Source organism: Nomascus leucogenys, chromosome 15 (genome assembly GCF_006542625.1).
Source record: "Nomascus leucogenys isolate Asia chromosome 15, Asia_NLE_v1, whole genome shotgun sequence".
NCBI lineage: Eukaryota > Metazoa > Chordata > Mammalia > Primates > Hylobatidae > Nomascus > Nomascus leucogenys.
In genome coordinates this window covers 106,144,819-106,171,725 of record NC_044395.1, presented here as the reverse complement: position 1 = coordinate 106,171,725, position 26,907 = coordinate 106,144,819, and the positions used below count along the sequence as shown (strand labels likewise).

Sequence of the window (26,907 nt, the reverse complement as noted above, 5' to 3'; positions counted from 1 at the left end):
AGGGTATTTTGTGTATATATATTTTTAAGCCTGACCAGAACTCTCAAGGTGTATATTATTTTCATTTTATCATTGAGGAAACAGAGGCCCAGAGAGGTTAAGTAACTTGCCCAAGATCACCCAGCGGCTGGTGGAGACACGGGGATGCACACCAATGCCCTTGTGGGTCCCGACCCAATAGCCCTGGCTGCCCTTCGTGACTGGCAAATGTGGTGGTGGCAAGGGTTTGCGGTTGAGAATCAGGGTGTGCTATTATGTCTCTGTTCTGCATTTTACTGTGGGCGTGACCTAGACAACTGAGCTTTTGTGAAGTCTCAGTTTTCTTTTTCTTTTTTTTGAGACGGAATCTCACTCTGTCGCCCTGGCTGGAGTGCAGTGGTGCAATCTCAGCCCCCTGCAACCTCCGCCTCCCGGGTTCAAGCAGTTCTCCTGCCTCAGCCTCCTGAGTAACAGGAATTACAGGAGCATGCCACCGCGCCTGGCGAATTTTTGTATTTTTAGTAGAGACGGGGTTTCACCATGTTGGTCAGGCAGGTTTCGAACTCCTGACCTCGTGATCTGCCCGCCTTGGCCTCCCAAAGTGCTGGGATTACAGGTGTGAGCCACTGCACCCAGCCAAGTCTCAGTTTTCTTATCGGTCACGTGGGGATTATAATAAAAGTGATTCTAACCTCACCTGTCAGTCATGAGAAATAAATGTGATAATTAACATGGAGGCATCTGTAGACTGGAGAGTACTATAGAAATGTTTATTGTTATTTGCATTTGTAGAGATAGATACTAAGGATTACAGAGGTTAAGCGACATGTCTGTGATGACGCAGCCAAAAGCGACAGAGCCAGGACCACCTGTATTTGAGGAAGTGCCCGAAGGGACCATTTCTAAGTGGGGCACAATGTGGGTCTTGAATGCTGGTTACCTGAGTGGAAGAACTCAGGGTGCTCTTTGCTTTAAGGATGGAGTTGGGGGAGAGGAGAGCTTTAGAGAATGCTCCCTTCAGGAATAAAAGAGAGTACAGGGATCTCTCTCGAGCAGCGTCTCAGAGAACAACACAGTATGAGGAGGCGGTGAGGTTCTGGAGTCTTGGTAACTTGTCTACAGCTTCTTCTTCTTCTTCTTTTTTCTTTTTTTTTTTTTTTTTTTTTTTTTTTTTTTTTTTTTTTTTTTTTTTTTTTTTTTTTTTTTTTTTCTTCTTCTTCTTCTTCTTATTGCTATTATTATTACTATTTGAGACGGAGTCTTGCTCTGTTGCCCAGGCTGGAATGCAGTGATGCAATCTCAGCTCACTGCAAGCTCCGCCTCCCAGGTTCGCGCCATTCTCCTGCCTCAGCCTCCTGAGTAGCTGGGACTACAGGCGCCCGCCACCATGCCCAGCTAATTTATTTTTTATTTTCAGTAGAGATGGGGTTTCACTCTGTTAGCCAGGATGGTATTATTATTATTTTTGAGACAGAGTCTTGCTCTGTCGCCCAGGCTGGAGTGCAGTGGCTTGATCTTGACTCACTGCAACCTCCGCCTCCTATGTTCAAGTGATTCTCCTGTCTCATCCTCCAGAGTAGCTGGGATTACAGGCGCCCACCACCACGCCTGGCTAATTTTTGTATTTCTAGTAGAGACGGGGTTTCACCATGTTGACCAGGCTGGTCTCGAACTCCTCACCTCAAATGATCCGCCCACCTCAGCCTCCTAAAGTGCTGGGATTACAGGCGTGAGCCACAGCACCCAGTCTATTTTTTTTTTTTTTTTTTTTGAGACGGAGTCTCGCTCTGTTGCCCAGGCTGGAGTGCAATGGCGCAATCTTGGCTCACTGCAACCTCCGCCTCCCAGGTTCAAGTGATTCTCCTGCCTCAGCCTTCCAAGTACCTGGGATTACAGGCAGCATGTAATGGAGGCACCATGTGATGGAGGGCATCATGCTGGGCTAATTTTTGTATTTTTGTAGAGACAGGGTTTTATCATGTTCACCAGGCTGGTCTTCGTCTCCTCACCTCAGGTGATCCACCCACCTCGGCCTCCCAGAGTGCTGGGATTACAGGCATGAGCAACTGCACCCAGCCAGTTATTATTATTATTATTATTTTTGAGATGGAGTCCCACTGTGTTGCCCAGGTTGGAATGCAGTGGTGTGATCTCAGCTCACTACACCTTCCCCACCCAGGTTCAAGCAGTTCTTCTGCCTCAGCCTCCTAAGTAGCTGGGATTACAGGAACGCACCACCATGCCTGGCTAATTTTTTTATTTTTTATTTTTTATTTTATTTTATTTTATTTTTTGAGACAGAGTCTTGCTCTGTCACCCAGGCTGGAGTGCAGTGGCGCGATCTCGGCTCACTGCAGGCTCCACCCCCCCGGGGGTTCACACCATTCTCCTGCCTCAGCCTCCTGAGTAGCTGGGACTACAGGCGCCCGCCACCTCGCCCGGCTAATTTTTTGTATTTTTAGTAGAGACAGGGTTTCACTGTGTTAGCCAGGATGGTCTCGATCTCCTGACCTCGTGATCCGCCCGCCTTGGCCTCCCAAAGTGCTGGGATTACAGGCGTGAGCCACCGCGCCCGGCTATTTTTTATTTTTTTTTTGAGATGGAGTTTCGGTCTCGTTACCCAGACTGGAGTGCAATGGCGTGATCTTGGCTCACGGCAACCTCCACCTCCCGGGTTCAAGTGATTCTCCTGCCTTAGCCTAAGTAGCTGGGATTACAGGCACTCACCACCGCGCCCAGCTAGTTTCTGTATTTTTTTTTTTTTTTTGAGACGGAGTCTCGCTTTGTTGCCCAGGCTGGAGTTCAGTGGCGCAATCTCGGCTCACTGCAAGCTCCGCCTCCTGGGTTCACACCATTCTCCTGCCTCAGCCTCCCAAGTAGCTGGGACTACAGGCGCCCACCACCACGCCCGGCTAATTTTTTATATTTTTAGTGGAGACGGGGTTTCACTGTGTTAGCCAGGATGGTCTTGATCTCCTGACCTAGTGATCTGCCCACCTCAGCCTCCCAGAGTGCTGGGATTACAAGTGTGAGCCACCTCGCCCAGCCCTGTATTTTTTTTTAGTAGAGACGGGGTTTCACTATGTGTTGGCCAGGCTGGTCTCGAACTCCTGACCTCAGGTGATCCACCTGCCTCGGCCTCCCAATGTGCAGGGATTACAAGCGTGAGCCACCATGCCCAGCCCCACAGTTATTACTGAATTACCCCCACAGTCTCCTCTAAGTCAGCGGTTTGCAAACCTGAGTGTGCATCAGAATCACCTGGATGGCTGGGCCCTACCCACGGGGTTGTGATTCAGCAGGTTTGGGGTGGAACCGAGAATCTGCATGTCTAACAGATTCCCAGGTGATGCTGCTGGTCTGGGAATCACACTTTGTAAACCAGTGACTTAAGTCAGCAAAAAACCCTTTTGAGAAGTGCTCCTCTGGCTTTGAACTGAGGGAGAACACAAAGGCAGGGAGCAGCACCTCCTAAGCGGTTTGTGGTGGCTCCTCTTAGAGCCTCTGGGAGTCTCAGGCTGGAGGCACACTCTCTTGTCACCCCAGAGCTTCCTCCCTCCTGGGCCTCCTGGGCCTGTGCTGTCCCCAGGTTCTTCCACCTCTTACCTTGGGTGGTGTCCTCCATCTTGATGGGCACAAGGGGGCTCTGGGGCGCTGAGTCGCCGCTCAGGGAGTAGCTGTGCTCCGCCTGGATGCCTGGCGTAGGGGAGTCCAGTTCCATGTCCAATAGAGGGCTCTTCTCATCCAGCACAGGGTCATCAAAGAAACTGCTGAACAGGTCATTGGAGAAGTCCTCCATGTTCTCCGAGAAGTGGTCCAGGTGCTCAGGAAAGTGCTAGGGAAGGAGGAGGCGAGGGGAAGAGGGAATTCAGCTTTGCTTGGGAAGGGGGTGCAGGTGCTACTGTGGTGGTGCAGCACCCCACCACGGCCACCACTGTCCCTGCAACCTCCCATTACTGTGCCCATTCCCATTAATATCAACAACATTACCAATCTCCCCACTACCAACATCACAACACCAACTCTCATCATTTCCATCATGACCGTTACCACTGTCATCCCATTCTCTCTACCACCAGCTCCACCCTCACCATTGTTATCTGCAAGGGTGAGCTGAGGATGGGATCAACAACTTCCTGGACCAGGCAACAGGACACTGGACTCTGTAACCTTTGTCAAATCACTTAAACCGCGTGAGTCAGTTTCTCAGTCCTTCTTACTTCCTTCATAGGCTGATGTGAAGACAAAGTAAAAGAACAACTGTGTGTCTACGCCAAAAAGTTTGTTTTCCAAAGACAATATTAGTGAATTTTGTATGATCTTTTGCTGGAATGTGGGAAGAGAGTGATGCAGCGCGGTGGGATTCTTGAGGTCTCCAGTCCCCTAGCAGCACAGTCCCCATCTGTCCTCCAGACTTCAGGGTCTTTCTCCTTTCCCAAGCCATCCTTTATACGGAGAGGTTAGGCTCCGGAGCCCTACTATTTAGGTTCGAATGGTGGCCTCCATCCTTCTAGCTATGACTCAGTGCTGTTTAAACTGTGGGTGGTGACTCATTAATGGGTTGTGAAATCAATTTAGTGGGTCACGACCAGAATTTTAAATAAGAATAAAACAGAAAAAAAAAAAAAGAGTAGAAAATATCAGAGTGCACAGCACACAGTGAAGTTAAATACCTGGCAATTAAAAAAAAATCACAGTTGTGTGTGTGTGTGTGCGCTCACATGTGTGTACTTGGTAATGATGTAACATATATTTCTTAGGAACAAAAAAGTCTGAAAAATCTTGGTCTCCATGATCTTGGGAAGATCAATTAACCTCTCTGTTTTGTCCTCTGTATAGCTGGTAATATTAATAGTTCCTATCTGCCGAGATTGTCATGAGGATTAAACAAGTTAATCCACGTACAGGCCTTAGAACAGTCCCTGGCACATAGTAATTACTCAATAAACATTGACTCGTATTGTTAGTAAAGCACCCCAGTGGCTGACATATAGTAGGTTCTTGTACATTATTTTTCTCTCTCTAAAGAATTATAAATGTGTAAGGAAATGTTTCTTTCTCTCTTTCTGTCTTGCTTGTGAGAGTCTCACTCTGTCACCCAGGCTGGAGTGCAGTGGCATGATTTTGGCTCACTGCAACCTCCATCTCCCAGGTTCAAGCGATTTGCATGCCTCAGCCTCCCAAGCAGCTGGGACTACAGGCACGCACCACCACGCCCAGCTAATTTTTTGCATTTTCAGTAAAGATGGGGTTTCACCACGTTGGCTAGGCTGGTCTCAAACTCCTGGCCTCAAGTGATCTGTCCGTCTTGGCCTTCCGAAGTGCTGGGATTACAGGCATAAGCCACCGTGCCTGTCCAATAAATGTTTCTATTGTTTATTCCTTATTTATTGAAAGAATGAATTTGCTGGTGGGTCAGAAGAGATGGGGGATGGGGGGCTGCCTTAGGTCCTGGAGCCCCACCTGCTGAGTGGTTAAAGGCCTGTGCCAGGGGATTCCTTCAAGGTCTGGAGTTGTTGGCACTTTCTGGCCTGGAATATTGGGAGCCTGTCCCAATCTGGAAGGTAATGAGCAGAGAAGCCTTCTGCATGAGCATAAGGTTCAGGGCCACATGAGTCTGTCTGCATGGAGTAGGAGATGAACACGAGCTCTGGAATCACATAGACATGCTTTCGACTCCTAGCTCCACCACTTGCTAAGTTGCTTAACTTCCCGTGCCTCAGTTTCCTTATCCGTGAGGGGAAAATAATAGTTCCAACCTCATAGTGTTGCCATGAGGATCTAAAATTTTGTTAGATTAGTACTCACCTCATAGGAGTATGAGGGTAAAATGAGTAAATACTGTACATATAAAACACAGAACAGTGCCTGCTACAGAGTGAGTGCTCAATCATCGTTAGTTATCGTCATCATGAAAACTGCAGCCCCTAAACTCTGTCCCTGAGCTGAGCTTGGAACCAATGGTGGGAGTTGTCAGGGGAATGTTTGGCCTTTCCCTCCAAACAAAGCGTGATGAGATAATCCAGGACAAAATGAGCTCAGAAGCCCCATTGGCAGGGGTACTCTCCCACTTCCCAGTTTGCCAGCAATCAATCATCTTCCTATATTTCTGTTGTGCTTTTAACCCAAAGTGCTCTCCTATGCATCATTTCATTTAATCTTCAGAATTATCCAATGAGACAAGACAAATGCATATTGGCATTTGACAGAGAGAGAAACTGAGGCCCAGGGAGCTAATAACAGCAGGGAGGTGCCCAGCATCCCTTGCTGTCCAGTCCTTCTACAACTGCAGCAGGTCCTCCCGGGTCCGGTAATTGCCCTGAGGCAGGGTTTGCACCCTGTTCACCAGCTGGCTTCCAGCACCTGGCTCATGATACTGGTGGAGGGACAGGGCCTTATAACCCAGATGGCAATGCCATCAGCATACCAATTGTCCATCAATACCTGGAGTGAGACCAATTGTCCATCAATACCTGGAGTGAGGCAGTACCAGGAGGTCAGAGCTGAATGAGTTTCTAAGAATCACTGTGATCCCAGACAGAGGCCATTTACAGGGTATAACCACCCCCCAACCACCCAGCCAGCCACAGCCAGGGCTGCACTAGCTACACCCTCCGCAGAGCCCGGGCCGGCCGGCTGGGGGCGCTTCCGCCAGTTCTCTCCCTTAGGGTCTCTCAAAGGCCTGGTGTTGGGCCCAGTGGGAGGGGGCTGTGAGCAGAGGGAGCCGGTGAGTCAGCCGCTAAGGTATTTCTCCAGCAGCTGCTTCTCAGGCGATAAGGGTTTGCCAAACCCTTTCCTGGGGCCTGGGAGAGGAGAGATGCTTCCTCGGATCTGGGCTGGATTCCCTGAAGGCCTTGGCTCAGGCAGATGACCCAGCTTCTTCCCAGAGACCCTTTTAGGGTGCCCACAGGAAACTGCTTAGAGAGCTCAGCTGGCCCCATTGTGTGAGCAGCCCCCACCCCACCTGCTAGAAACAGAAGCCAAAACCCAGCAGGATGGAGCTTCCAGAGCAGCGGGAGCCAAGTGGAAGGGGAGGGCGGCCAAGGGGCAGGCGGGGTGGGGGTGGAGGACACTCCGACGCCCAGGTCCTCTTTGCGCTGGGCTTCTTCAGGTGCTGGGTGGACGGTGGGCGCGTCCCATCATCCCTAGGCCCACCTCGCCCTCCTGGGAGCACTGCCATCAGGGACTCCCCTAGAGAGCTCTGCGGCCCTAGTTCCGTCTGATGCCTGGCCTCTCAGGGCGGCTAAGGTAGGGTTGGTTTCTATCACCAAGTTAGAGGCAGAAGGGACGGGAGAAAGCTCCCCCACGGTCCCCTGTCCCCCGCTCCCCGCCTCCTATTTCTTACTAGAGAAAACTCCAGTCCAGAGAGGGAGACGCAGCTACCCAGGACGCACAGTGAGCAAGCTGGTGATGTCCGGGGCTGCAAAGTGAGCTGGTGAAGTCCAGGGCTGCCCTGGCGTGTGCGGGACCTTCTGGTCCTCTCACTCCTTGCACCGCATCCACTTGGCCCCATCCCTGGAAAGCCCATTCTGGAGACCTCAGACCTCCTCCGCTCCAGCACGCCCCCTTGTCCCCTCTACCCCCAACCACACCCAGCCCTCCCTCCACTTCACACACGAAAGTTCAGGTTTAGATTGTCCGATGGAAATTGGGGAGCAAGAGGAAGGGGTCGGTGGCCAGGAGTCCACGAACGTCAGGAGAGACTTGTGTCAACGCTCTGAGGGCGACAGGGTTCTGCAGGGGGTGAGAGTCCTACAGGGGTGCCTTTCCAGGCAACGGGGGTGGGAAGCCGGAGAAGGAAATATTATGATTTGTTTCCCTCCTCGTTAAAGACTTTTTCCTATAGTCCTGCCAATATAAGCTCCTTCTCGGCTGTCACGCGCAGCCGGCGCCGGCTTCCCTCCCTTGGAGGAGAGGTTCCCGAGCTCTCCGGCTCGCAGACCTGCGTACCCCTCCTCTCGGCTGCACCCGCTCTGGGAGCCCGGCCTCAGCCGCCCGCCCTTTAAATTTTAGAGAAGGATCCGGGTGCCGCGGTCCTGGAGCGGCCCACAAAGGGTTAACCCGGGAACACCCGGGGCCGCCCCTCGCCGGAATCCGGCCTGCTCATTGGTGGGAGCCGCAGAGCTCCTGGCCAATGGCGGGAGGCTGCGAGCAGCTGCCCGTGGCGGCGTGGAGGGCACCGGAGGAGTGCAGGGCTCGCGCGGAGGAGGGTCCCGGCCTGCGCCGACGGCCCGCGGCTGTGGGAGCGCAGCGTGTACTGGCTCGGGCCTGCATAGTACCCCTTCTGCGTCTGGGGCCGAGGCAGAAATGGCCTGGCCGTCTCACGGTGTCCTAAACCCCTCATCAGTAGCGTGGCCCCGCCCCCACCCCCGCAGGGAGAAGTGGAGACCGAGAGTGTCCCCGACGTCCCCGACTCAAAGGGCAATCCGGACCTTAAATCCCCTTGCAGCTCCATCTCGAATCGTCCTACCGTGGGGCGCTTTGGTAGCTGTCTCTGGTGGCGGCAGAGGGGACTCTCCCGGGGCAGTAATGGTACCGGCTCTAGCCTTGTTTTCCCCCACCTCCCTAAATTCCTTCCCCAAGGTCAGTGCAGAGACAGGGTAAAGCTCTGGAGGCGCAGCTGCCTGCTGGGGTCGGTGTAGGAGAATGGTTTCCCTGACCAGAAGCAGCCTCAGCGCGCCCCCTTCCCTCAGGCCCCTGGCTCCTTGGCGCCTGCACCCCCATTCCTAACGTCTGCCCCTCCCCCCGCCCAGGCTGGTTCAGTCTGTGCTTGGGGAAAGGAGGGAGGAGACCGGAGCGGGTCCAGGCTGAGCTGTGGGATAAGGGGTGGGGGGGAATCCTGAGCCCGGACATTCCTTCCGAGAGAGTGAGAGCTAGGGAGAGATGGGAGGAGAGGCCTCTCACATTTCCCCCTTTCTTTCCTCCCGCAGGCTGGGGCCCACAGACCCCCCCCACACCCCAACACACACTGACCCATACATTCCCGGACGGTTACTTGCCTCGTGGTCACTAGAAAATTGTCCCCATTTCAAGCTGAAGGGCCTTCAGTCTGAGTCACTGCTGTGCCTGGGGGGCGGGGGGTGGTGAGAGCAGGGAGAGGAGGTGGGCCCCTTGGGTCCCCAGTTGTCAGCAGACCCACCCTGTCCTTAAGCATTGCCATCCAGTATTTGGGGGTCCTAAGAGACCCAGGCCTTGTCTTCCCAGAGCTAAAGGCACCCTGTGAAGGAGAAAACACACTGAACTGAAACTCAGGAGGCCCTCATTCAAGACTCAGGTCTGCTGTGAGACGTGGGCAGTGGCAGGTGTCCCCTCTCCTGGACTCGGTTTCCTCGTCCGTTACAGTCTGTGTCTCTATGGAAGCGCGGTTGACCGGGGCCTAGAAAAGTGAATTAGTCTTCAGAACGTGGGCTTTTTTCCTCTGCCCTGGCCTTTTGGGGGCTGGTGTGAAACCAGTTCTCCTGGTCCCTGGAGCCAGTCCCTCCGGGAGTCTTCCTGGCAGAGTATGGGGGTTAAGGGAGCACGTTGTTCCAACCTCCAACCTCACTCTCAGCCCCCAGTCCCCACAGGCCTAGGGAAGGCGGCTGCTGAAGTTTCATATTTTCCCCTACCGAACTGGTCACCACACAGCCCAAGTCCAAATAAGCAGGAATACTTCTGTGTGTGTGTGCACGCACGCATGTGCACATGCTACACAGATGTGGGCTGAGGGGTTCCTTCGTACACGGGGAAAACCACCTCTCTGACACCACATAGTGAAAAGTACAACCATTGACACATTCAGACAGTTCCATGTGCAGCCTTGTACAGGCGCTATCACACATACAGATACCATCACAGAGTCACATAGGCTGACGCTGTCAGGTATGAACGCAAACTCAACAAGACACACTCATCAGATGTGATCAGACAAACAGTGATTCACACCCCTATGCTCACACACATGCGAAGTCACCCCAGACACAGGATCACACAGATATGGGTCACGCATACTCTCTCTCACACACACATCATCTCACATGACCACAGAACTAAATGTTGGCGTCGCCAAGCCAGCATCTCAGTGCCTGAGATGACTGAGTCATGTGAACACCAGTGAGGGAGATTTGGGAGCCCCGGGCTTGCGTGGGGCTGGGACAGTGAGGGCTGGGACTGAAGAAAGCGCCAACATGGGGACTGAGCTTTCCTTTGCCAGTGTGTGCTGGAGAAAGGAAGGAGAGAGGAATCAGCAGGCTGGCGCCAGCTGCAGGCTATTTCAAGGCAGAGCAGAGTCCTGGGGAGGGTGTGTATTCTCTGCAGCCCCCTAGCCCTGTTAGTCTGGCCCTTCCATTGCCCCTCCTGACACTGGTAACCTTGTCCTGGTCAGGCCATAGCTCCCTCAGTTTCCCAGCCAGCCGCTGGCATCTTCTCGCCACGGCCCATGCGCTGTGGACCAACCCTGGGGTGGGCACCAGGCACTGTCTGGGCAGGAGGAAGCGATGGCAGCGAGTGCCGCCGCCCAGGGCTGGGATTAGCTGTGTCTGGCACCTCCAAGGGCACAGCAGCCCACGGTCTGGCTGCTGGAGACGCTGGTCTATAGGCAGCAGCCAGGGGATCCCTGCAGGACAGCTTAGGATACCAGAAACCGAGTGCCGGGGTTGGCGCCAGGGACCTCTGGAGAATAAGGGCATCTAGTCACATTCATTTATTCATCATTCATGCATTTGTTCATGGGTGCCCAGCTTTGTGGATACAGAGGTGAACAAGATCCAATTCCTGCTCTCAAAAGGCTTTCTGACCAATGGTGTGACAATGAAGGGTAAGTCCAAGTCTCAACTCTGATCCCTCTCCAGAGCATCCTCCACCTTACATCAAGAGAGATCTTCTAGGCCAGTCAAGGGGGCTCACACTTGTAATCCTAGCACTTTGGAAGGCCAAGGTGGGAACATTGCTTGAGGCCAGGAGTTTGAGACCAGCCTGGGCAACATAGTGAGATCCCATCTCTAAAAAAAAAAAATTTAAAAATATTAGCCAGATGTGGTGGGTAATCCCAGTCACTCATGAGGCTGAGGTAGGAGGATGACTTGAGCCCAGGAGTTTGAGGCTGCAGTGAGCTATGATTACACCACTACACTCCAGCCAGGGCAACAGAGCAAGACCCTGTCTCTAAAAAATGGGATATTCTAAAACTTAGAAGTCACTATGTCATTTCTCTGCTCCATCGATGAGGAACTTGTACTCATCATCAGTGAATCATTGCTCCCTACCACCCTCAGGATAGAGTACAGGTTCCTTGGTGTAGCTTCAAATGATCCAGCTGTATTGCCTATATGTCTTGCTGTGTCCAATTTTGTCCGAATCTGCAAAGCCTAGCATTGGTCCCAGCACACAGTGGATGCTCAGGCATTCGCTGAGTGACTGACTGACTGGATGAGTGTGTGAATGAAGGAGTGTGTCAGACAGCTTATGGACTCAGGCCCTTTTTTCTGCAGCAGAGAGCCTCCAGGAATGACCGTCCTGAATCCTGCTCTGATGCCAGCTTGCTTCTGCTCCAGGCAGAGTTTCCATGTGTTTGGACTCCTTCCCTCGGCTCCTCCCTAGTGGGGCCGCTGTACCCATTCTCCGGGTTGTTCTTCCTTCCCCAAGCCTTTCTGTTCTTAAGCCCCAGCCAGATCAGGTACCTGGGAAGCACAGACTCCACTCAGTGCTGGAATTGCTGTCCCCCCAGACCCAGTCAGGCCTCAGGGTATAAACAGAACACAGTGGCCAACCCGCCAGGGCTGCTCTCCCGGCCCCTGGCCAGCTGGAAGGCCCTCCTCGCCTGGAGCCTACCGCCTCGCTCTGGCTGGAATTCCCTTGGCCTCTCCCCTCTCCTCAGTGTACTCAGCATTCTGCCTCTGACATCCTCAGCAGTCGTGGCCTGTCTGAGTTGTCCTCAGGTTTTATTTTTGGAAGGAGTGGTACGCTCTCTCCTTATTTACTCCCTTCTTTCAGGGAAGGTGTGGGACCCCTGGGATCAGCTGGGGATTAGGCTATTGACTCCAATCCCTGGGGTCTGGAGCTCTCTGGGCCTCCAGGGGAGGGGACCTCCAAAGACTCTTGACCCACCCGATGCTTCAAAGCCAGCTGTCTCTGCCTTCCTTCCCCCACCCAGTAGGTGACTAATGCCTGCCCTTGCCCTTCTTGAAGAGCCCTGCAACGGCCAAAAGAAATCATTACAATTTTCGAACTGAAAGGAATTTTGGCATCATTAGGTCCACCCCTTCTTATGTGAAGAGGCAAAGCAGTTCAATGGTTCTGAGCAAGGGAGTCAGACGGACCTGGTTCTAATCCTGGTTCGGCTACACACTGCAGGCTTTGGACAAGTTACTTAACCTCTCTAAGCCTCAGTCCTGAGTATAAAATGGGAACATTCATATCCACCCCACCAGGTTGCTGTGAGGATTAAATGAGATAACAATTGTAAAGTGCTTTATATAATGCAGGACATATAGGAGGAAGGCTCTCATTAAATGTAGCTGTTATTATTACAGATGAAGAAAACCGAGAGCTGGGGATGGGAGTACACTTGCCCAGGGTCACACAGCCCAAGGTAAGCAGCCGTTTCCAGAGTCATGCATTTGTCTCTATCTCCCTTCCAAGGAGATGAGAAGGACTGGCACCAGCCCAAAGGCACATTTTCCTTGAATCAGTCGGATGGGCAAACCACTGGGTCTTCAGTGCCTCCCTCCTGCCACCATGCCCTGGCCCACCTCTGTGGCAGGCATCTCCTCCATTGCCCCAGGGGCCTCTTTCTTGCTCACTGAGGGTCAGGGGTCTGGGGAAGAGACCCCAGTACTCAGCCCCAAGTGGTCCCCAGGCCAGTGGGACTCCGAGGGGAGCGGGGAGTGCTGGGTCCTGACATCACAGAGCAGAGAAGCTAGAGCCACAGTCATGCAGGCCAGCTGGGGCCCTTCCAGTGCATCCAGATGTCTCAGGAATGTGCTGAGCTGGGAACTACCACCTTCCTTCCCTCCCCACCCCCAACCCCTCATCCCCTTGCTTGCTCAAGCTCTGCCTCCGCCCACCCCCTCGGCTCCTCCTCCTTCATCTCTCCCTGGGAGGCCTCCTGTCCACTGTCCCTCTGGCACCGTGCCACAGTCAGGCTCCCTCTCAGTCCTCTGAAGGGATTGTCAGAGGCAGGAGCCCTTCCCCTCCTGCAGACCCCAGGGGCTGAACTTGTGGGGTGGAAGGAGATGGGAGCTAACTGGGAGGAGAGAGTTCCAAGCAGATAGTGCATGCCAGATCCCAAATGTGGAACTGATTTGCAGCCCTGGAGAGAAAGGGGTGAAGGCCTTGGGGCGGCAGAGGGCAGGGCTGGAAGGATGGTGAGTGGGGCTCTGGGCATCTTGTCCCAGCCAATGGGTAGGAGGGTCAAGGAGCTGGTGTGCCAGGCTGGGCTGGGCTCAGGAGGAGGCTTCAGACCCTTCTAGGCCCCTGGGGTTCATAGGGATGTGCTTTATCTGGTAGTGGAGGGTCCTGAAGTATTGGAGGAGATGGGGGAACCTTGTTAGGGTCCTGGTGTTGGGACAGGAGCCAGGACATGGTTCAGGCTGGAGCTCCCAGCCCCAAAGAGGAACAGCCTGTCCCTTTGCAAGGGCGGAGTTGCCTTGGGCCTCCCCAGGCCAGCCTGGCTGTCAGTGCGGGGGGTGAAGGAGCCAGAAGGGAACTGGTACTCCTGGCCCAGTGCGAGAGTCACATCAGGGCACGGGGTAGAAATCAGAGGAGAGAAGGGACCTGGAGTCAGCTGCTGCCCTGGGCTCAGGGAGGTCCCACAACTCTGTTCCCCCTGGGGGAAAGTCCCTGATCACCCAGACAGGCTGACAGCTGAGATCCGCCTGATGGACTGCAGGCCTCCTAGCACTGAGACCCTTCAGAGGAGCTGGTGACCATCACCTGGTGCAACCCAGAACTATCATTGGCTCCCTCCTGCCTGCTGAAAAACTTCCAGCTCCTCAGCATGATACTCAAGGACTGTCAGAAACGGATCCCAACTTACCACTAGAGCTGGAGCCCCTTCATTTTCTCTTCTCTCCAGGCTAGTTGGATGGGCCATTCCCAGCTCCTTAAACCTGCTGTGGTCCCCATGGCTGTAGGACCTTTGCTTATACCTCTCCTGGTGCCTGCAGTATTTTGTCCTTTATCTCCTCATTCTAACTCTTCCTATCCTTTAAGGGGCCAACTCAAATGCTGCTTCCTCCAAGAAGCCTTCCCTGATCACCAAGCTTGAAGAGTCATCTGCCTCTCTATTCTACCATAGCACTTACAGACTGTTAGGTCATTGGTTAATATCATGCCCTGAACTCTAATTACACACAATGGGATCCAGCAGTCCTTCTAAACGTTACCCTTCTTTAGGGTAGATCAAGGACAGGTTTCATCTTTTTTGTTTTGGAGACGGGGTCTCACTCTGTTGCCCAGGCTGGAGTGCAGTGGTACCATCTTGGCTCACTGCAACCTCTGCCTCCTGGGTTCAAGTGATTCTCCTGCCTTAGCCTCTCAAGTAGCTGGGACTACAGGAATGGACCATCATGTCTGGCTAATTTTTGTATTTTTTGGTAGAGATGGGGTTTCACTGTGTTGTCCAGGTTGGTCTTGAATTCCTGACCTCAAGTGATCCACCTGCCTCAGCCTCCCAAAGTGCTGGGATTATAGGCGTGAGCCACCGCGCCCGGCCGGATTTCATCCTTGAACCCTCTGCAGAGCCTCAAACAGGGCCCAGCATATACTCTGCCTGATGGTAATGATCATAATATAATAACAGTGAATATTTACGTACCAGGCACTGCTCTAACTCCCTGCATGTAGTATCTCATTTAAGCTTCAAAGGATAAAGTGGGTCCTCTTAGTACCCTCACTTTATGGACGAGACGCTGAGGCCAGAGTAGTTAAGCAGCTTGCCCAGGTTCATTCAGTTAGCAAGTGGTCAATCGGGGGTTTGAACCCAAGCTCTGATTGCAGAACCCGTGCTCTTAAGCACCCACAACAACACTGGTTGCTGAAGGAATGATCCTGCTGCCCCATTGCAGCACCTAGTCCAGGGCCAGATACAAAATATGGGCCCCCACTCCACACACTGGGTTCATCCTGGGGATCCGGTTTTGCTCCTTTCCTGGCCATCCCTCTCCTGCTGCCCAGAAACAGCCCTGAGAAGGGGCCTGGGGCTTTTTGGCTTTACCCAAAGGAAAGAGCCTTCCATCTCCAGAGAGTTGAGACAGAAAAATAAAATCCCTGTGATCAGGGCTCTGCAGGGCTGGACAAGGTGGGATATTCCTGCAAGGACTGTCAAATGCCATGGGCCTTCATTTTAGGCAATGACAGCAACAATCAAAATAAAAACAGCAAGGGGAACCATAGCCAATCATAATTTAATTTTAAAATAACTAAGAGGGCCGTGTGCAGTGGCTCATGCCTATAATCCCAGCACTTTGGGAGACTGAGGCGGGCGGATCACTTGAGGCCAGGAGTTTGAGACCAGCCTGGCCAACATAACAAAACCCCGTCTCTGCTAAAAATACAAAAATTAGCTGGGTGTTGTGGCACATGCCTGTAATCCCAGCTACTCGGGAGACTGAGGCAGGAGAACCGCTTGAACCTGGGAGGTGGAGGCTGCAGTGAGCAGAGGTCGCACTATTGCATTCCAGCCTGGGCAACAGAGTGAGACTCTATCTCAAAAATAAATGAATAAATAAATAAATAAAATAAAAAAACAAAGAGTATAATTGGATTGTTTATAACACAAAGGATAAATGCCCGAGGGGATGGATACCCCATTCTCCATGACGTGATTTTTTTTTTTTTTTTTTTTTTTTTTTTTGAGACAGAGTCTCAGTCTGTTGCCTAGGCTGGAGTTCAGTGGCGTGATTTCGGCTCACTGCAACCTCCGCCTCCTGGGTTCAAGCAATTCTCCTGTCTCAGCCTCCTGAGTAGCTGGGATTACAGGTGCACACCAACACGCCCGGCTACTTTTTGTGTTTTTAGTAGAGATGTGGTTTCACCATGTTGGTCAGGCTGTTCTCAAACTCCTGACCTTGTGATCTGCCCGCCTTGGCCTCCCAAAGTGCTGGGATTACAGGCGTGAGCCACCGTACCTGTCCCATGATGTGATTATTACGTATTACATGCCTGTACCAAAATATCTCATGTACCCCATAAATATCTAACCTACTATGTACCCACAAAAATTAAAAATTGTCCAGGTGTGGTGACTCATGCCTGTAATCTTAGCACTTTGGGAGCCAAGGAGGGAGGATCGCTTGAGCTCAGGAGTTCAAGACCAGCCTGGGCAACATGGCAAAAAAAACATCTTTACAAAAAATACATCTTTACAAAAAATACAAAAAATTAGCCAGACATGGTGGTATGTGCCTGTAGTCCTAGCTACTTGGGGGGTTGAGGTGAGAGGATCGCTTGAGTCCGGGAGGTTGAGGCTGCAGTGAGCTGTGTTTGTGCCACTACACTCCAGCCTGGGCAACAGAGTGAGACCCTGTCTCAAAAAAAAATTTAAAAACCAAAACAATAAAAAATAGCAGTGGCAGCTATTGTTTATAGAGGGTTTATGGTGTACCAGGCCCTCTACAAGAATTTCTAATGGAATTCTCTTAAGAACCTTATGTTTTACCACGAACGCTACTTTTGGACGAGGAAAATAAGCTTGGAGAGGTTAAAGCACCTGCCCGAGCTCACACAGGTGACAAGTGGGAGCCCCCAGGTCTAAGCAGCGCTGAAGACGTCCCACCTCAAGCAAGGATCACCTCCCCAGCACTTGCCCCATCATCTGCCATCTGACCTGCGGACCCACTGTCTGCACACATTGAGCCTGGGAGTACTCACCTGGTCTTGGGACTTTTCCTGTTTAAAATCTCCCCAGAGTGGGGTGGATTCAGGATCTACAGCTCACCTCTGTCCCAAACTCATGCAGCTTTGAGAGACCAAGATATTCAGAACTGAGTCTGTTTCTTTTTCTTTCTTTCTTTCTTTCTTTCTTTCTTTCTTTCTTTCTTTCTTTCTTTTTCTTTCTTTCTTTCTTTCTTCTTTCTTTCTTTCTTTCCTTTCTGTCTGTCTGTCTGTCTCTCTCTCTCTCTCTCTCTCTTTCTTTCTTTCTTTTGTTTGTCTGTTTGTTTTTTGAGACAGAGTCTTGTTCTGTTGCCCAGGCTGGAGTGCAGTGGTTCAATCTCGGCTCGCTGCAGCCTCTGCCTCCTGGGTTCAAGCAGTTCTCCTGCCTCAGCCTCCTGAGTAGCTGGGATTACAGGCTCCCGCCACCACGCCTGGCTAATTTTTGTATTTTTAGTAGAGACGGGGTTTCGCCATGTTGGCCAGGCTGGTCTCAAACTACTGACCTGCCTCAGCATCCCAAAGTGCTGGGATTACAGGCATGAGCCACCATGCCTGGCCCTGAGTCTGATTCTTAAGCTGGGTAAGTTTCCAAGTATTCATTTTATTATACTTTATAACTGATAGATATACCTTCTATATATTCTTCCAGTGCACAATATATCATAATAGAAAAGGCCATGATGATAAAGTGAAAGGGAGAGATGGCATTTATGATAAGATTCACGATTTGAGTAATCAAATGAATGAATGAATGAATCAATCTACTTTAAAAAAGAGGACCATCAAAGCTGGAAATGTAGAAGTGTCCTTTCTTTTACTATCTATCCCCCCACCTATTCATTCCTCTATCGTCCCCACCCTACTCCATCCTGCCTTCCTTCCATCCATCCAATAAATAAACATTTCCTGAGCACTCAGTCATTATAGCTGTACCTAGGGAATAGCCAGAAATAATTGACTGACACACCCTGCTCTCAAAAACCCTCAGTTTAGTTCAGAAATGAGGAGGCCAAGGCCCAGAAAGGGAAAGTGATTTGCCTAAGGTCACACAGCAAGTGAGGGAAATGAGGTAAAGAAGGGTGAGGGTATTCCAGGTGGAGGGGAACCCATGGGCAAAGGCTCAGATCTGTCTGCCTCCAAAGCGAGCCCCCGTCAGTCACTGCCTGAAACCCGCCTCCTGGCTCTCCGTGAAGGCCTGAAGAGCCTGCCTCACTCCATCACTACTTTCATTTTTGTTATTCTTTTGGAAGGGGAGGAGGAGCCAGTGGCTGCTGCTGTCCAGCTGTCATGTTGGACCATACATCCCAGCCCAGATGTGTCAGACTCTCTGTGATGGGTGAAGTGGCTTCTGGGCCACGAACCAACAGCCAAGGAAGCGGCAGTGAAGGCTCTGTCCCAGGGGAATTAGGGGAGGAGGCACACTGAACCCGGCGGCAGGGAAGCCCATGGTTGCTCCAGCTATCAAACTGGCCTTGTAGACAATATGGTGTGTCCAGGCGGTGGGGATCAAGATCTTTGACATTCCAAAGGAATCAATACCTTTGACATATTTACTCCGAGGGTCAGAGTCCTGGGGCATTTCCTGCTTCTCTCAGCTTCTCCTGAACCAGACAATCCCACCCCACACATTCCCCAATCCTGGTCTAGGGTCCTGCCATTCAGTCTGGCTTCCCCAGGGCTGCTCAAGAGGGTTACACAGAGTTCCAGCTCATGGTCTTGACTTAACTCCACCCAAATCTCCCTCCTCCATCCTGCCCCCAGGAGTGCTGAGACTTCCAGAGGAACAGCCTGTTCTCCAGCATCTGGAGCTGGTTTCTTGAGGGAGGTTCAAGGGCAAGCCAGGTCCCAGAGAGAGATACTCCAGGAGGGCCTCGGTACCACGACTCTCACGAGGCACATGATATAGGGAGAAGACACAAAACAGGGATGTCCTTTATACTCCCCTCTCCTGGTGCAGTAGCCAGGCCAGGCCAGGGCAGACAGAAACAGAGTCTCCTGAGGAGTCCTGGGAGCTGCAGAGAGCAAAGATCCAAGTCCCCAGAAGGGCTGGGGAACGGCATCCTGGGGTGAATCTGAGGATAGGGTGTGAAATGGGATGTGGGAGCTTATCCAGGGGATCTGGTTTTGCCCATAAAGCTCTAGGCATCCAAGGTGCCCTAAGGATGGGAGTGGGTGAGGATGAAGACAGAGACCCTGTGATATCAAAGATCCTGAATTTTCCTTGCTCTAGAGGGGAAATCTCAAACTAGAACAACGAGAGAACTTGCTCGTAGCTTCTTCTTGCTTCCCTCTTTGACTCTCCATAGGACTCCTGCCCTTGAGTGGAGTGCACAATCGATAATAATGCCTACACGTGTTCAGTAAAAGGAACACGGCCCCAGTCCCTGTGGAAATGCCATTTTTTTTTTTTTTTGAGGTGGAGTTTTGCCCTTGTTGCCCAGGCTGGAGTGCAATGGTGCAATCTTGGCTCACTGCAATCCCCAACTCCTGGGTTCAAGTGATTCTCCTGGCTCAGCCTCCCAAGTAGCTGGGATTACAGGCACATGCCACCACGCCTGGCTAATTTTTTTGGTATTTTTAGTAGAGATGGGGTTTCACCATGTTGGTCAGGCTGGTCTCAAACTCCTGAACTCAGGTGATTCACCTGCCTCAGCCTCCCAAAGTGTTGGGATTACGGGCGTGAGCTACCATGCCTGGCCAGAAATGCCTTCTAATAACTCCTTTGCCACTAAGGAAGAGGGAAATTGGGCAGCATGTGCAGAGATCACCTTCTGAGAAAGCGTTCATGACCTGTAGCCTGGCTCAGCCTCTTGCCATGCTCTGCTCCATCATAGCGCCCATCAAATGTTGATACTGCCTATTTCCCTCTCTGTCTCTCTCATTCATCCGTGATTGACTGGAGGGTCAAGTGTGTTTTCCTCATCTGGGTTACCCTGGCACCAGCATAGATGTTCCTTCAGTGCCCAGTTGCTGAAGGAATGGACATGTGTATTAATGAATGAGCAAGTGAATTCCCAGCTGGTCCAGGGAAGCCAGAGGGACCTCACAACATATCGGGGCACAGACAGCACTTCTGTGGGACCCAGCATCTCCACCACCCTAAGGGTTGGACAATCCAGGATCCTGAAAACCCCAGGATCCCTTCAGGAGACATAAGTACACCTCTTGAACACTTAGATCTGATTTTCTGGGTCTTGCTCTGTTGCCCAGGCTGGAGTGCAGTGGCATGATGATAGCTCACTGCAGTCTTGAACTCCTGGGCTCAAGTGATCATCCCACGTCAGTCTCCCAAGCAGCCAGGACTTCAGGTATGTGCCACCATGCCTGGATAATTTATTTTTTATTTTTTGTAGAGATGGAGTCTTTCTGTGTTGCCCAGGCTAGTCTCAAACTCTTGGCCTCAAATGATCCACCTGCCTCCACCTCCCAAAGTACTGGAATTACAGGTGTGAGCCACCACATCCAGCCTGGGATTTTTTTAAAACAGTTTTTCCCTTCCCCTACAAGGATTGCTCCAGTCTAAAGTAATTTTCTCTACAAATACAGTAAGTCCTTGAAATAGAGCAAAGTTCACTACAGTGTGACCCAAACTTGACTTCTGTTCTATGCTCAGGCCCCTTCTCAAATAAAAGTGAGCAAACCTTCATTCTCTGTGGGGCTGGTAAAAAAAGTGACTGCCTCATGCTTCTGTGGTACTCTTTCTGTTTGGTCTGCTTTGTGCAGTAAGGTATCACAATTTTTACTTTCCTGCTTTTTGTGATAGTACAGACCATCTGAAAAATACTGTTTTTTTGTTAATTCTACAAAAATATAACTCCACATTTTATGCAATTGGAAAATTTATTTTTAAATTTGTATAATGATTATTACTTTTAGAGACAGGGTCTGGCTCTGTTGCCCAGGCTGGAGTGCAGTGAAGCCATCATGGCTCACTGCAGTCCCAATCTCCCCAGCCCAAGTGATCCTCCCTCCTCAGCCTCCTGAGTGGCTGGGACCACAGGCATATGCCACCATGCCCAGCTCATTTTTTTTTTATTTTTTTTGTAGAGACGAGGTCTCCCTATGTTGCCCAGACTGGTCTTGAACTCCTGGGCTCAAGCAATCCTCCCACCTTGGTCTCCCAAAGCATTGAGATTACAAGCATGAGCCACCGCAAATGAACATAGTTGGAAATTTTTGACTGGGCATATTTATTGCATTATTGTAGAGTTTTACTACATTGAGCATCTTTTTGTCCCATGTGACTGTGCTAGGTTTATGTCAACGCACAAAACTGATATGGACTCTCCTCTTATGGAACTTACTTTCTCATGGAGGAAATAGACAATAAGCCATTAAAATAATTGCAAACTGGGTTAAGGGCTAGAAGAAATCAAAAGACTAAAACAGAAAAGAACAGGGGGGTCCCACTTTAGGTAGTCAGGGAGCGTTCCCTAAGGAGGCAACATCTGAGCTGGGATCGGAAGGCTGAGATGGAGAGACTGAGGGAAAAGCAGTCCAGATGACAGGAACAGCATGTGCAAGGGCTCTGAGGCAGGGCTGGAAAAGGCTTAGTCTTAAATTGGGTGAGTATGGATCCAGGAGTCCTAGGGCAATCTGAAGAAGAAACGGGAAGACAGAAGCCCTAGAGACAGTGCTAAAGAGTGAGATCTGAGCCACAAGTTCAAATCCCCTGTGGGTCAGCCAGCTGTAGACTATTCTAGACCAGGGGCTGCAGAGGCCTGTGCCACAGTAGGGGGATGGCTCAAGGTAATGAGAACTCATTGAAAACCATGGAGAGCTCTTCCTAGACCCCAGGGACAGTGCAGGCTCTGCAGGACCTCGATGGCTGCAAATAGATGGGCTTAAGGACACTTTTCCCTCTTCTCTAAGAATGTGGGGTCTGGCTTGGGCCCCTTTTTCTTCATCCATCCATCCATTCATTCATCCATCCATCGATTTATTCATTCATCAACAGTTGTTAGGCACTGGGATACAGCAGTGAACAAGACAGACCAAGCTCCTGACTCAAGGAACTGTTCCCTCAACACTGGGGGAAGCAAAACCCAAACCAAACCTCTGCTCGAAACGAACTTAATGTTTTGATAGAGGAGTAGGTATCAGAGGTCTCCTTTCTGAATAGGCACCCTGAGATTTGGGCTCCTCCAGGAGGTTTTTCATTACATCTTTTCTAGCGGATTCCACTCTGAGACCAGAGTGCCTTAGCCCTTCTGTCCTCTTTCCTGTTGGTGAGAACTTAAACAGAAACACACACAAATCTCCCCTTTTAAGGACTGTTAAAGGCCCACCCACAGATATAGGAACACCCAAACACACATACTTCTCTAATCTCCCTAAATCTCCCGAAGGCTGGGGGTGGGGGTGCCTCTCTGCTTCCCAGTTAGCTCAGGAGAAGCCATGCTAGGGGTGTGGGGAGTAGCGATCAGCCTTAGCCCCCACCGCCTCCCCCCCCTGCTAGGCTGGTCCCTGGGTCCCTGTCACTCCCACACCTGGCCTCCCCAGCTGCAGGGAGTAAACGGGTGTGCTGGGCAAACATCCTTGCAGCTTCCTGCTGCTCCTCTTTGAGAAAACAGACCTCTTCTTCCTCCTCCTTCCCCCCCCACACCCTCCCAGCTGGGGCTTCTCTGGGATCCCAAGCCAGTTCCCTCTAGAGAAGCCAGACATCCCTTCCCCTGAGCCAGAGGAAGGAGGGGACAGCACACAGACCTAGTGTTTCCATCTGGAGAAACGACCTGCTCTCCCTCCGGTCCTTTATCCCAGTTCTTGGAGCCCAGACCCTCTCTCTCATATGGGCCAAGGGGCTGAAGGACCACAGAGTACAGTGGCTCAAGGGTGGCCACATCAGAAACCGTGGGAGAGTGGGAGGGGCAGGGAGGAGACGCCCCCACATGGGTGAGGAAGGGCAGCCGCCTTCTGAGGATTTCTGAGAATCGCAGAAGCAGAACTGCAGCAACATGAAGGCATCCTCATAGAAAGAAAAATAAAGCAGCCCAGCCACCTCCAAACACACGTGTCTTGACTTTGCGTGCTCACTCTCCTGTCTGTCCAAGTGCACGTGTATTTCCTGCGTAGTTGTTTTCAGGGCGAGCGTACATTTTGCATTTTGCACAGAGCAACAGAGCACACACGACTTCCACGTGATTTATGGCCCGTATCTGGATTTTTAGGGAGGATAGCGAATATTCTGCTCTCCATTTTCCAGACCGAGAGGCACACAGACGCCATCCCTACCCATCCTTAACCCTGGAAACATTTTCCTATTCTCAGGCAGAATGAAGAAGTTGGGGGAAGGGTTGGAATGGGATCTCAGCCGGAAGGGACCTTGGATATGGAGATGGAGGCCCCAGAGAAGGAAAGTGACTTGCTGTGTTCACACAGCAACTCCTAGCTGAGCAATTCTCACTGTCACCCCCATCCAGCCTCTATGGATCAAGCCAACGATGAACACTGCATGCCAGGCATTGGGCTACATAACCTTCACTTTAATTTTCTCTCGAAATGCTTACAGTAATGCTATGGTTCTAATATTCCCATTTTTCAGATGAGGAAGCCAAGGCCCAGAAGAAGAAAAGTCACTTTTGGCCGGGTGCAGTGGCTCAAGCCTGTAATCCCAGCACTTTGGGAGGCTGAGGCAGGTGGATCACGAGGTCAGGAGATTGAGACCATCCTGGCCAACACGGTGAAACCCCGTCTCTACTAAAAATATACAAAAAAATTAGCCGGGCGTGGTGGCGGGCGCCTGTAGTCCCAGCTACTGGGGACACTGAGGCAGGAGAATGGCGTGAACCAGGGAGGCGGAGCTTGCAGTGAGCCGAGATTGCGCCACTGCACTCCAGCCTGGGCGACAGAGCAAGACTCCGTCTCAAAAAAAAAAAAAAAAGAAAAGTCACTTTTCTGAATTGTCCCACTGGCTGGTGGCAGAAACAGAGACAGAATTAAATCTCCTGATTCCCAGCCCGAGAGTCCTTTCTCTCTTTCCTTAGGCACCCCATCTTCTCCCATTGCCTCTCCTGGCCCTGCCCAGGTGCGAGATCAGGAGCCTTCCCAGCAGGGCTTTTCCTCCCCAGTGTCCTAGTGCTGGATCCCACTGTCTGGTCGTGCCTCCTTTCCTGTGCTGGACCAAGGCCCAGATGAGCAGCTGGGGATGCAGGGCTGAATGGAGCAGCAGGAAGAGGCTGCGGGCGGCCGAGTTCATTCAGAAGAAAGCCCAACTCAGAGCTGCCAAGGGCCAAGGGAAGCTTACTGCAGGACTCTACTGCCCCGCTTGACTTCAAGGGTCCGAGCTCTGACAAACCTCTTTCCCTCTGACTAGTGTCTTTTACCAGCTTCAAGAGGAGGTGTGGATCTCCCGATCCCTGCTGCTTTATTCCTGGGATCTGTGCCAGAACCATCTATAGGAAGACCTGATCCAACCTCTCCCCTATTTTACAGACAAAGAAACTGAGGCCCAGGGAGGAGAGCCAGTGGTAGGGGCCAAGCTTCCAGTGGAAGCAGAGCCAAGACTAGAAACCAAATCTCTCTGCTGTCAATGCAAGCCCTCTCCCCTTATACCCTTGTCCTGTCTGCTGAATTATGCTCTCTCTGCCTGGGACAGGGGCCTTCCTCAGAGCGCAGGATGACCAGGATGTGCTGCTTAATGGAGAACAGGGAGACCTCAGCCCCCATGCCTCCTTGACTCCGGCTCCTGTCCCTTGGCCTGGTTCCTCACCGTCAATCTAGTGGCCTGGAACAGTTTAGGTGGAAGTCCAAGATGCTCAAGTCCTCTAAGGACTTGGCTTTTGCCTGGCCAAGTTTATCTTGGTCCTGGGAGGTAGAGGTCAGCAGGTAAAGAGTCTCAAGTGCTTGATCACAGGGTGTGTGTGTGTGTGTGTGTGTGTGGTGTGTACAGGCATGAACACGCAACTGGTGGCTCACTGAAGAGGGGGCTCCCACTAGATTCCCCAAACAATCCACATTTCATCTGGGAAGGCCCTTCTGAACCCAAATATTTTCTCCCATTCTAAGTCCATGCCCCTCCCCCATCAAGGCCTTAGGGCTGAGCCTGAGAGAGGGAGGGAGGGAAGAAGAGAGAGAAGCCACGTTTCCTTAGGGAGGGAGGGGAAGAGTGAGAAAGAGGAGAAAGACAAGCTCACAGTCAGACCTAGTCAAGAAGACATAGGGAGAGGGAGACAGAAAGTCAGCCAGACTCCAGGAACAGAGGGACAAAGCAGAGATCTAGAGGCAGATGGAGAGAAATGACTCCCTCCTCCTGAACCATCACCCTGTGTTGCCCTGACCGCCTGCCCCCAGCCCCCAGCTTCAGGTCCCTCCCTGGGGTGGAGGGGGGGGTCTCTGGGCCTGATTCCCTGGGGCTACCAGGGTAGCACCCTGAAATTTCTGGGCCTGGCTGAGAACCCAGGTCTTGCTCTGATACCCAAGGGGTCGGGTCTCAGGCCCTCTGAACGCTCCCCGGTGCGCCCCCCAGCGGAGACCCAGCCTATGAGCCACCGAAGCCCCAAGGGAGGCGCAGGAAAGGGCGCTGCCACTTTGCGCCCAGTCTGGTCCTGGAACCTGGGGTGGCTTGGGGACGGCTAGAGGACGTGGGTGGAGGGCGGGATTGGTGTCTCCTGAGCTCAGATCCGAGGATCCGACGGACCCGATACCTCGATGGCCCTTTCCCCCTAGAAGGTGGAGGCCAATGTATTCAAAGATTGAGCCTCCAGGAGCGGCGCGCACTGGCACCAGCTCCGAGGCTTAGGTCAGGCGGGGTTCCAAGGGAGGTGTCGAGGGACCTACTCGTCAAATCTCGGAGCTCCAAACACATGTCGCTCCTGGAGACCCTGCGCTGAACCCTTTTCCCCGCTCCTGTCCAGTGCTGTGTAGTCGGGTCCTTCTAGGGGCCCAGGCGCGCCGCGAGGACGGGTGCCGAGGGGTGGAACGGGAACGGAGACCCTTCATCTTACCGCATTGTTGAGGAAGTCCGACTCGTTCAGGTCCCCCAAGTCCAGGAAGCTGGATCCGGGGAACAGCCTGTCGGCCGGGAAGGGTTCCAAGACGGCGTCCATCGCGGCCGGCTCCCGGGACCCCCTTCGACTGGGCTTCCCTCACTCCAGGGCGGCGGCGCGCCCAGTCCAGAGCTCCTGCCTGAGCGCTGGCAAACGGGCGGGGGGCAGGTCCGGGGCGAAGCCCCGGGGGAGGGGCGGACGGAGGCGGCGCGGCCCCGGGTGGGGGGTGCTGGGGGCGCGGGGGCCTTAGGGCAGCGGCTAGGAGCGGGATGGGCTCAGGGCCCCTGGCGCGCCGTGGGCATTCAGCCGACTCCACCTCCTCCTGCTCCTCCTGGGGCACAGCTGGCTTCCATGGGGAGCCCGGGGGTGGGGCTGAGGCCTTCAGGAGCCCCCCGGACAGGGTGGGAGCCGGGGCGGGGGAGCTAAGCGCTCCCCCGAGACTGGGTGGCTGCCGGCCTCTGCGCTGTCTCTGCGTCTCCCTCCGCACGGCTTCTGTCACTTTCCTCTCTGTGAAACCGGGAACCCCTGGCTGGCTAGCCCAGCTGGCCAAGGCGCCACGCCCCCACATCAATATTCACAATAATTTAATATTAATGAGAAGAGGGCGTGGCTCGAGGAATCCTCTCTCTTTTTTTAAAGAGACATCTGCAACTTCGTCCTCCTTAGTAATCTCTCTTCTCTGAATGCTCAAGGTGGGGGCTTAAAGCAACAATAGTCCTGGAACCGATAACAGTGTTCCTGGAACATTGGCATTTTAAGGCTTCACCAACCACTGTCCCATGAATTGATGAGGGAGCTATTTCCATCCTTCCAGCCTTATGCTAAAGCCTGCACCAAACCCAGTCAGGGAATTCCATTTCACAGTCCCCTCAACAGATCTCCCCTCAACGGGGGAGATTTTCAGCTTTTTAAAAATTTTATTATTATTATTATTTTTGACACAGAGTTTCGCTCTTTTTGCCCAGGCTGGAGTGCAATGGTGTGATCTCGGCTCACTGCAACCTCTGCCTCCCAGTTTCAAACGATTCTCCTGCCTCAGCCTCCCGAGTACCTGGAATTACAGGCGCGCCCCACCACGCCCAGATAATTTTTG

General features: G+C 52.3%; 1 protein-coding gene across 1 annotated transcript in view; it reads right to left on the bottom strand.

Moving 5' to 3' along the window:
• Positions 1-26,347, bottom strand: part of CREB3L1 (cAMP responsive element binding protein 3 like 1) — a 44,250-nt gene extending 17,903 nt beyond the window's left edge. The window contains exons 1-2 of the mRNA XM_030829635.1: positions 25,773-26,347; positions 3,586-3,814 (exon numbers count right to left, since the gene is read on the bottom strand). Of these exons, the coding sequence (XP_030685495.1) occupies positions 3,586-3,814; positions 25,773-25,874 (331 nt within the window). The 5' untranslated portion in view covers positions 25,875-26,347. The remainder of the gene's footprint in view (positions 1-3,585; positions 3,815-25,772) is intronic.
• Positions 26,348-26,907: the final 560 nt, after the last annotated feature.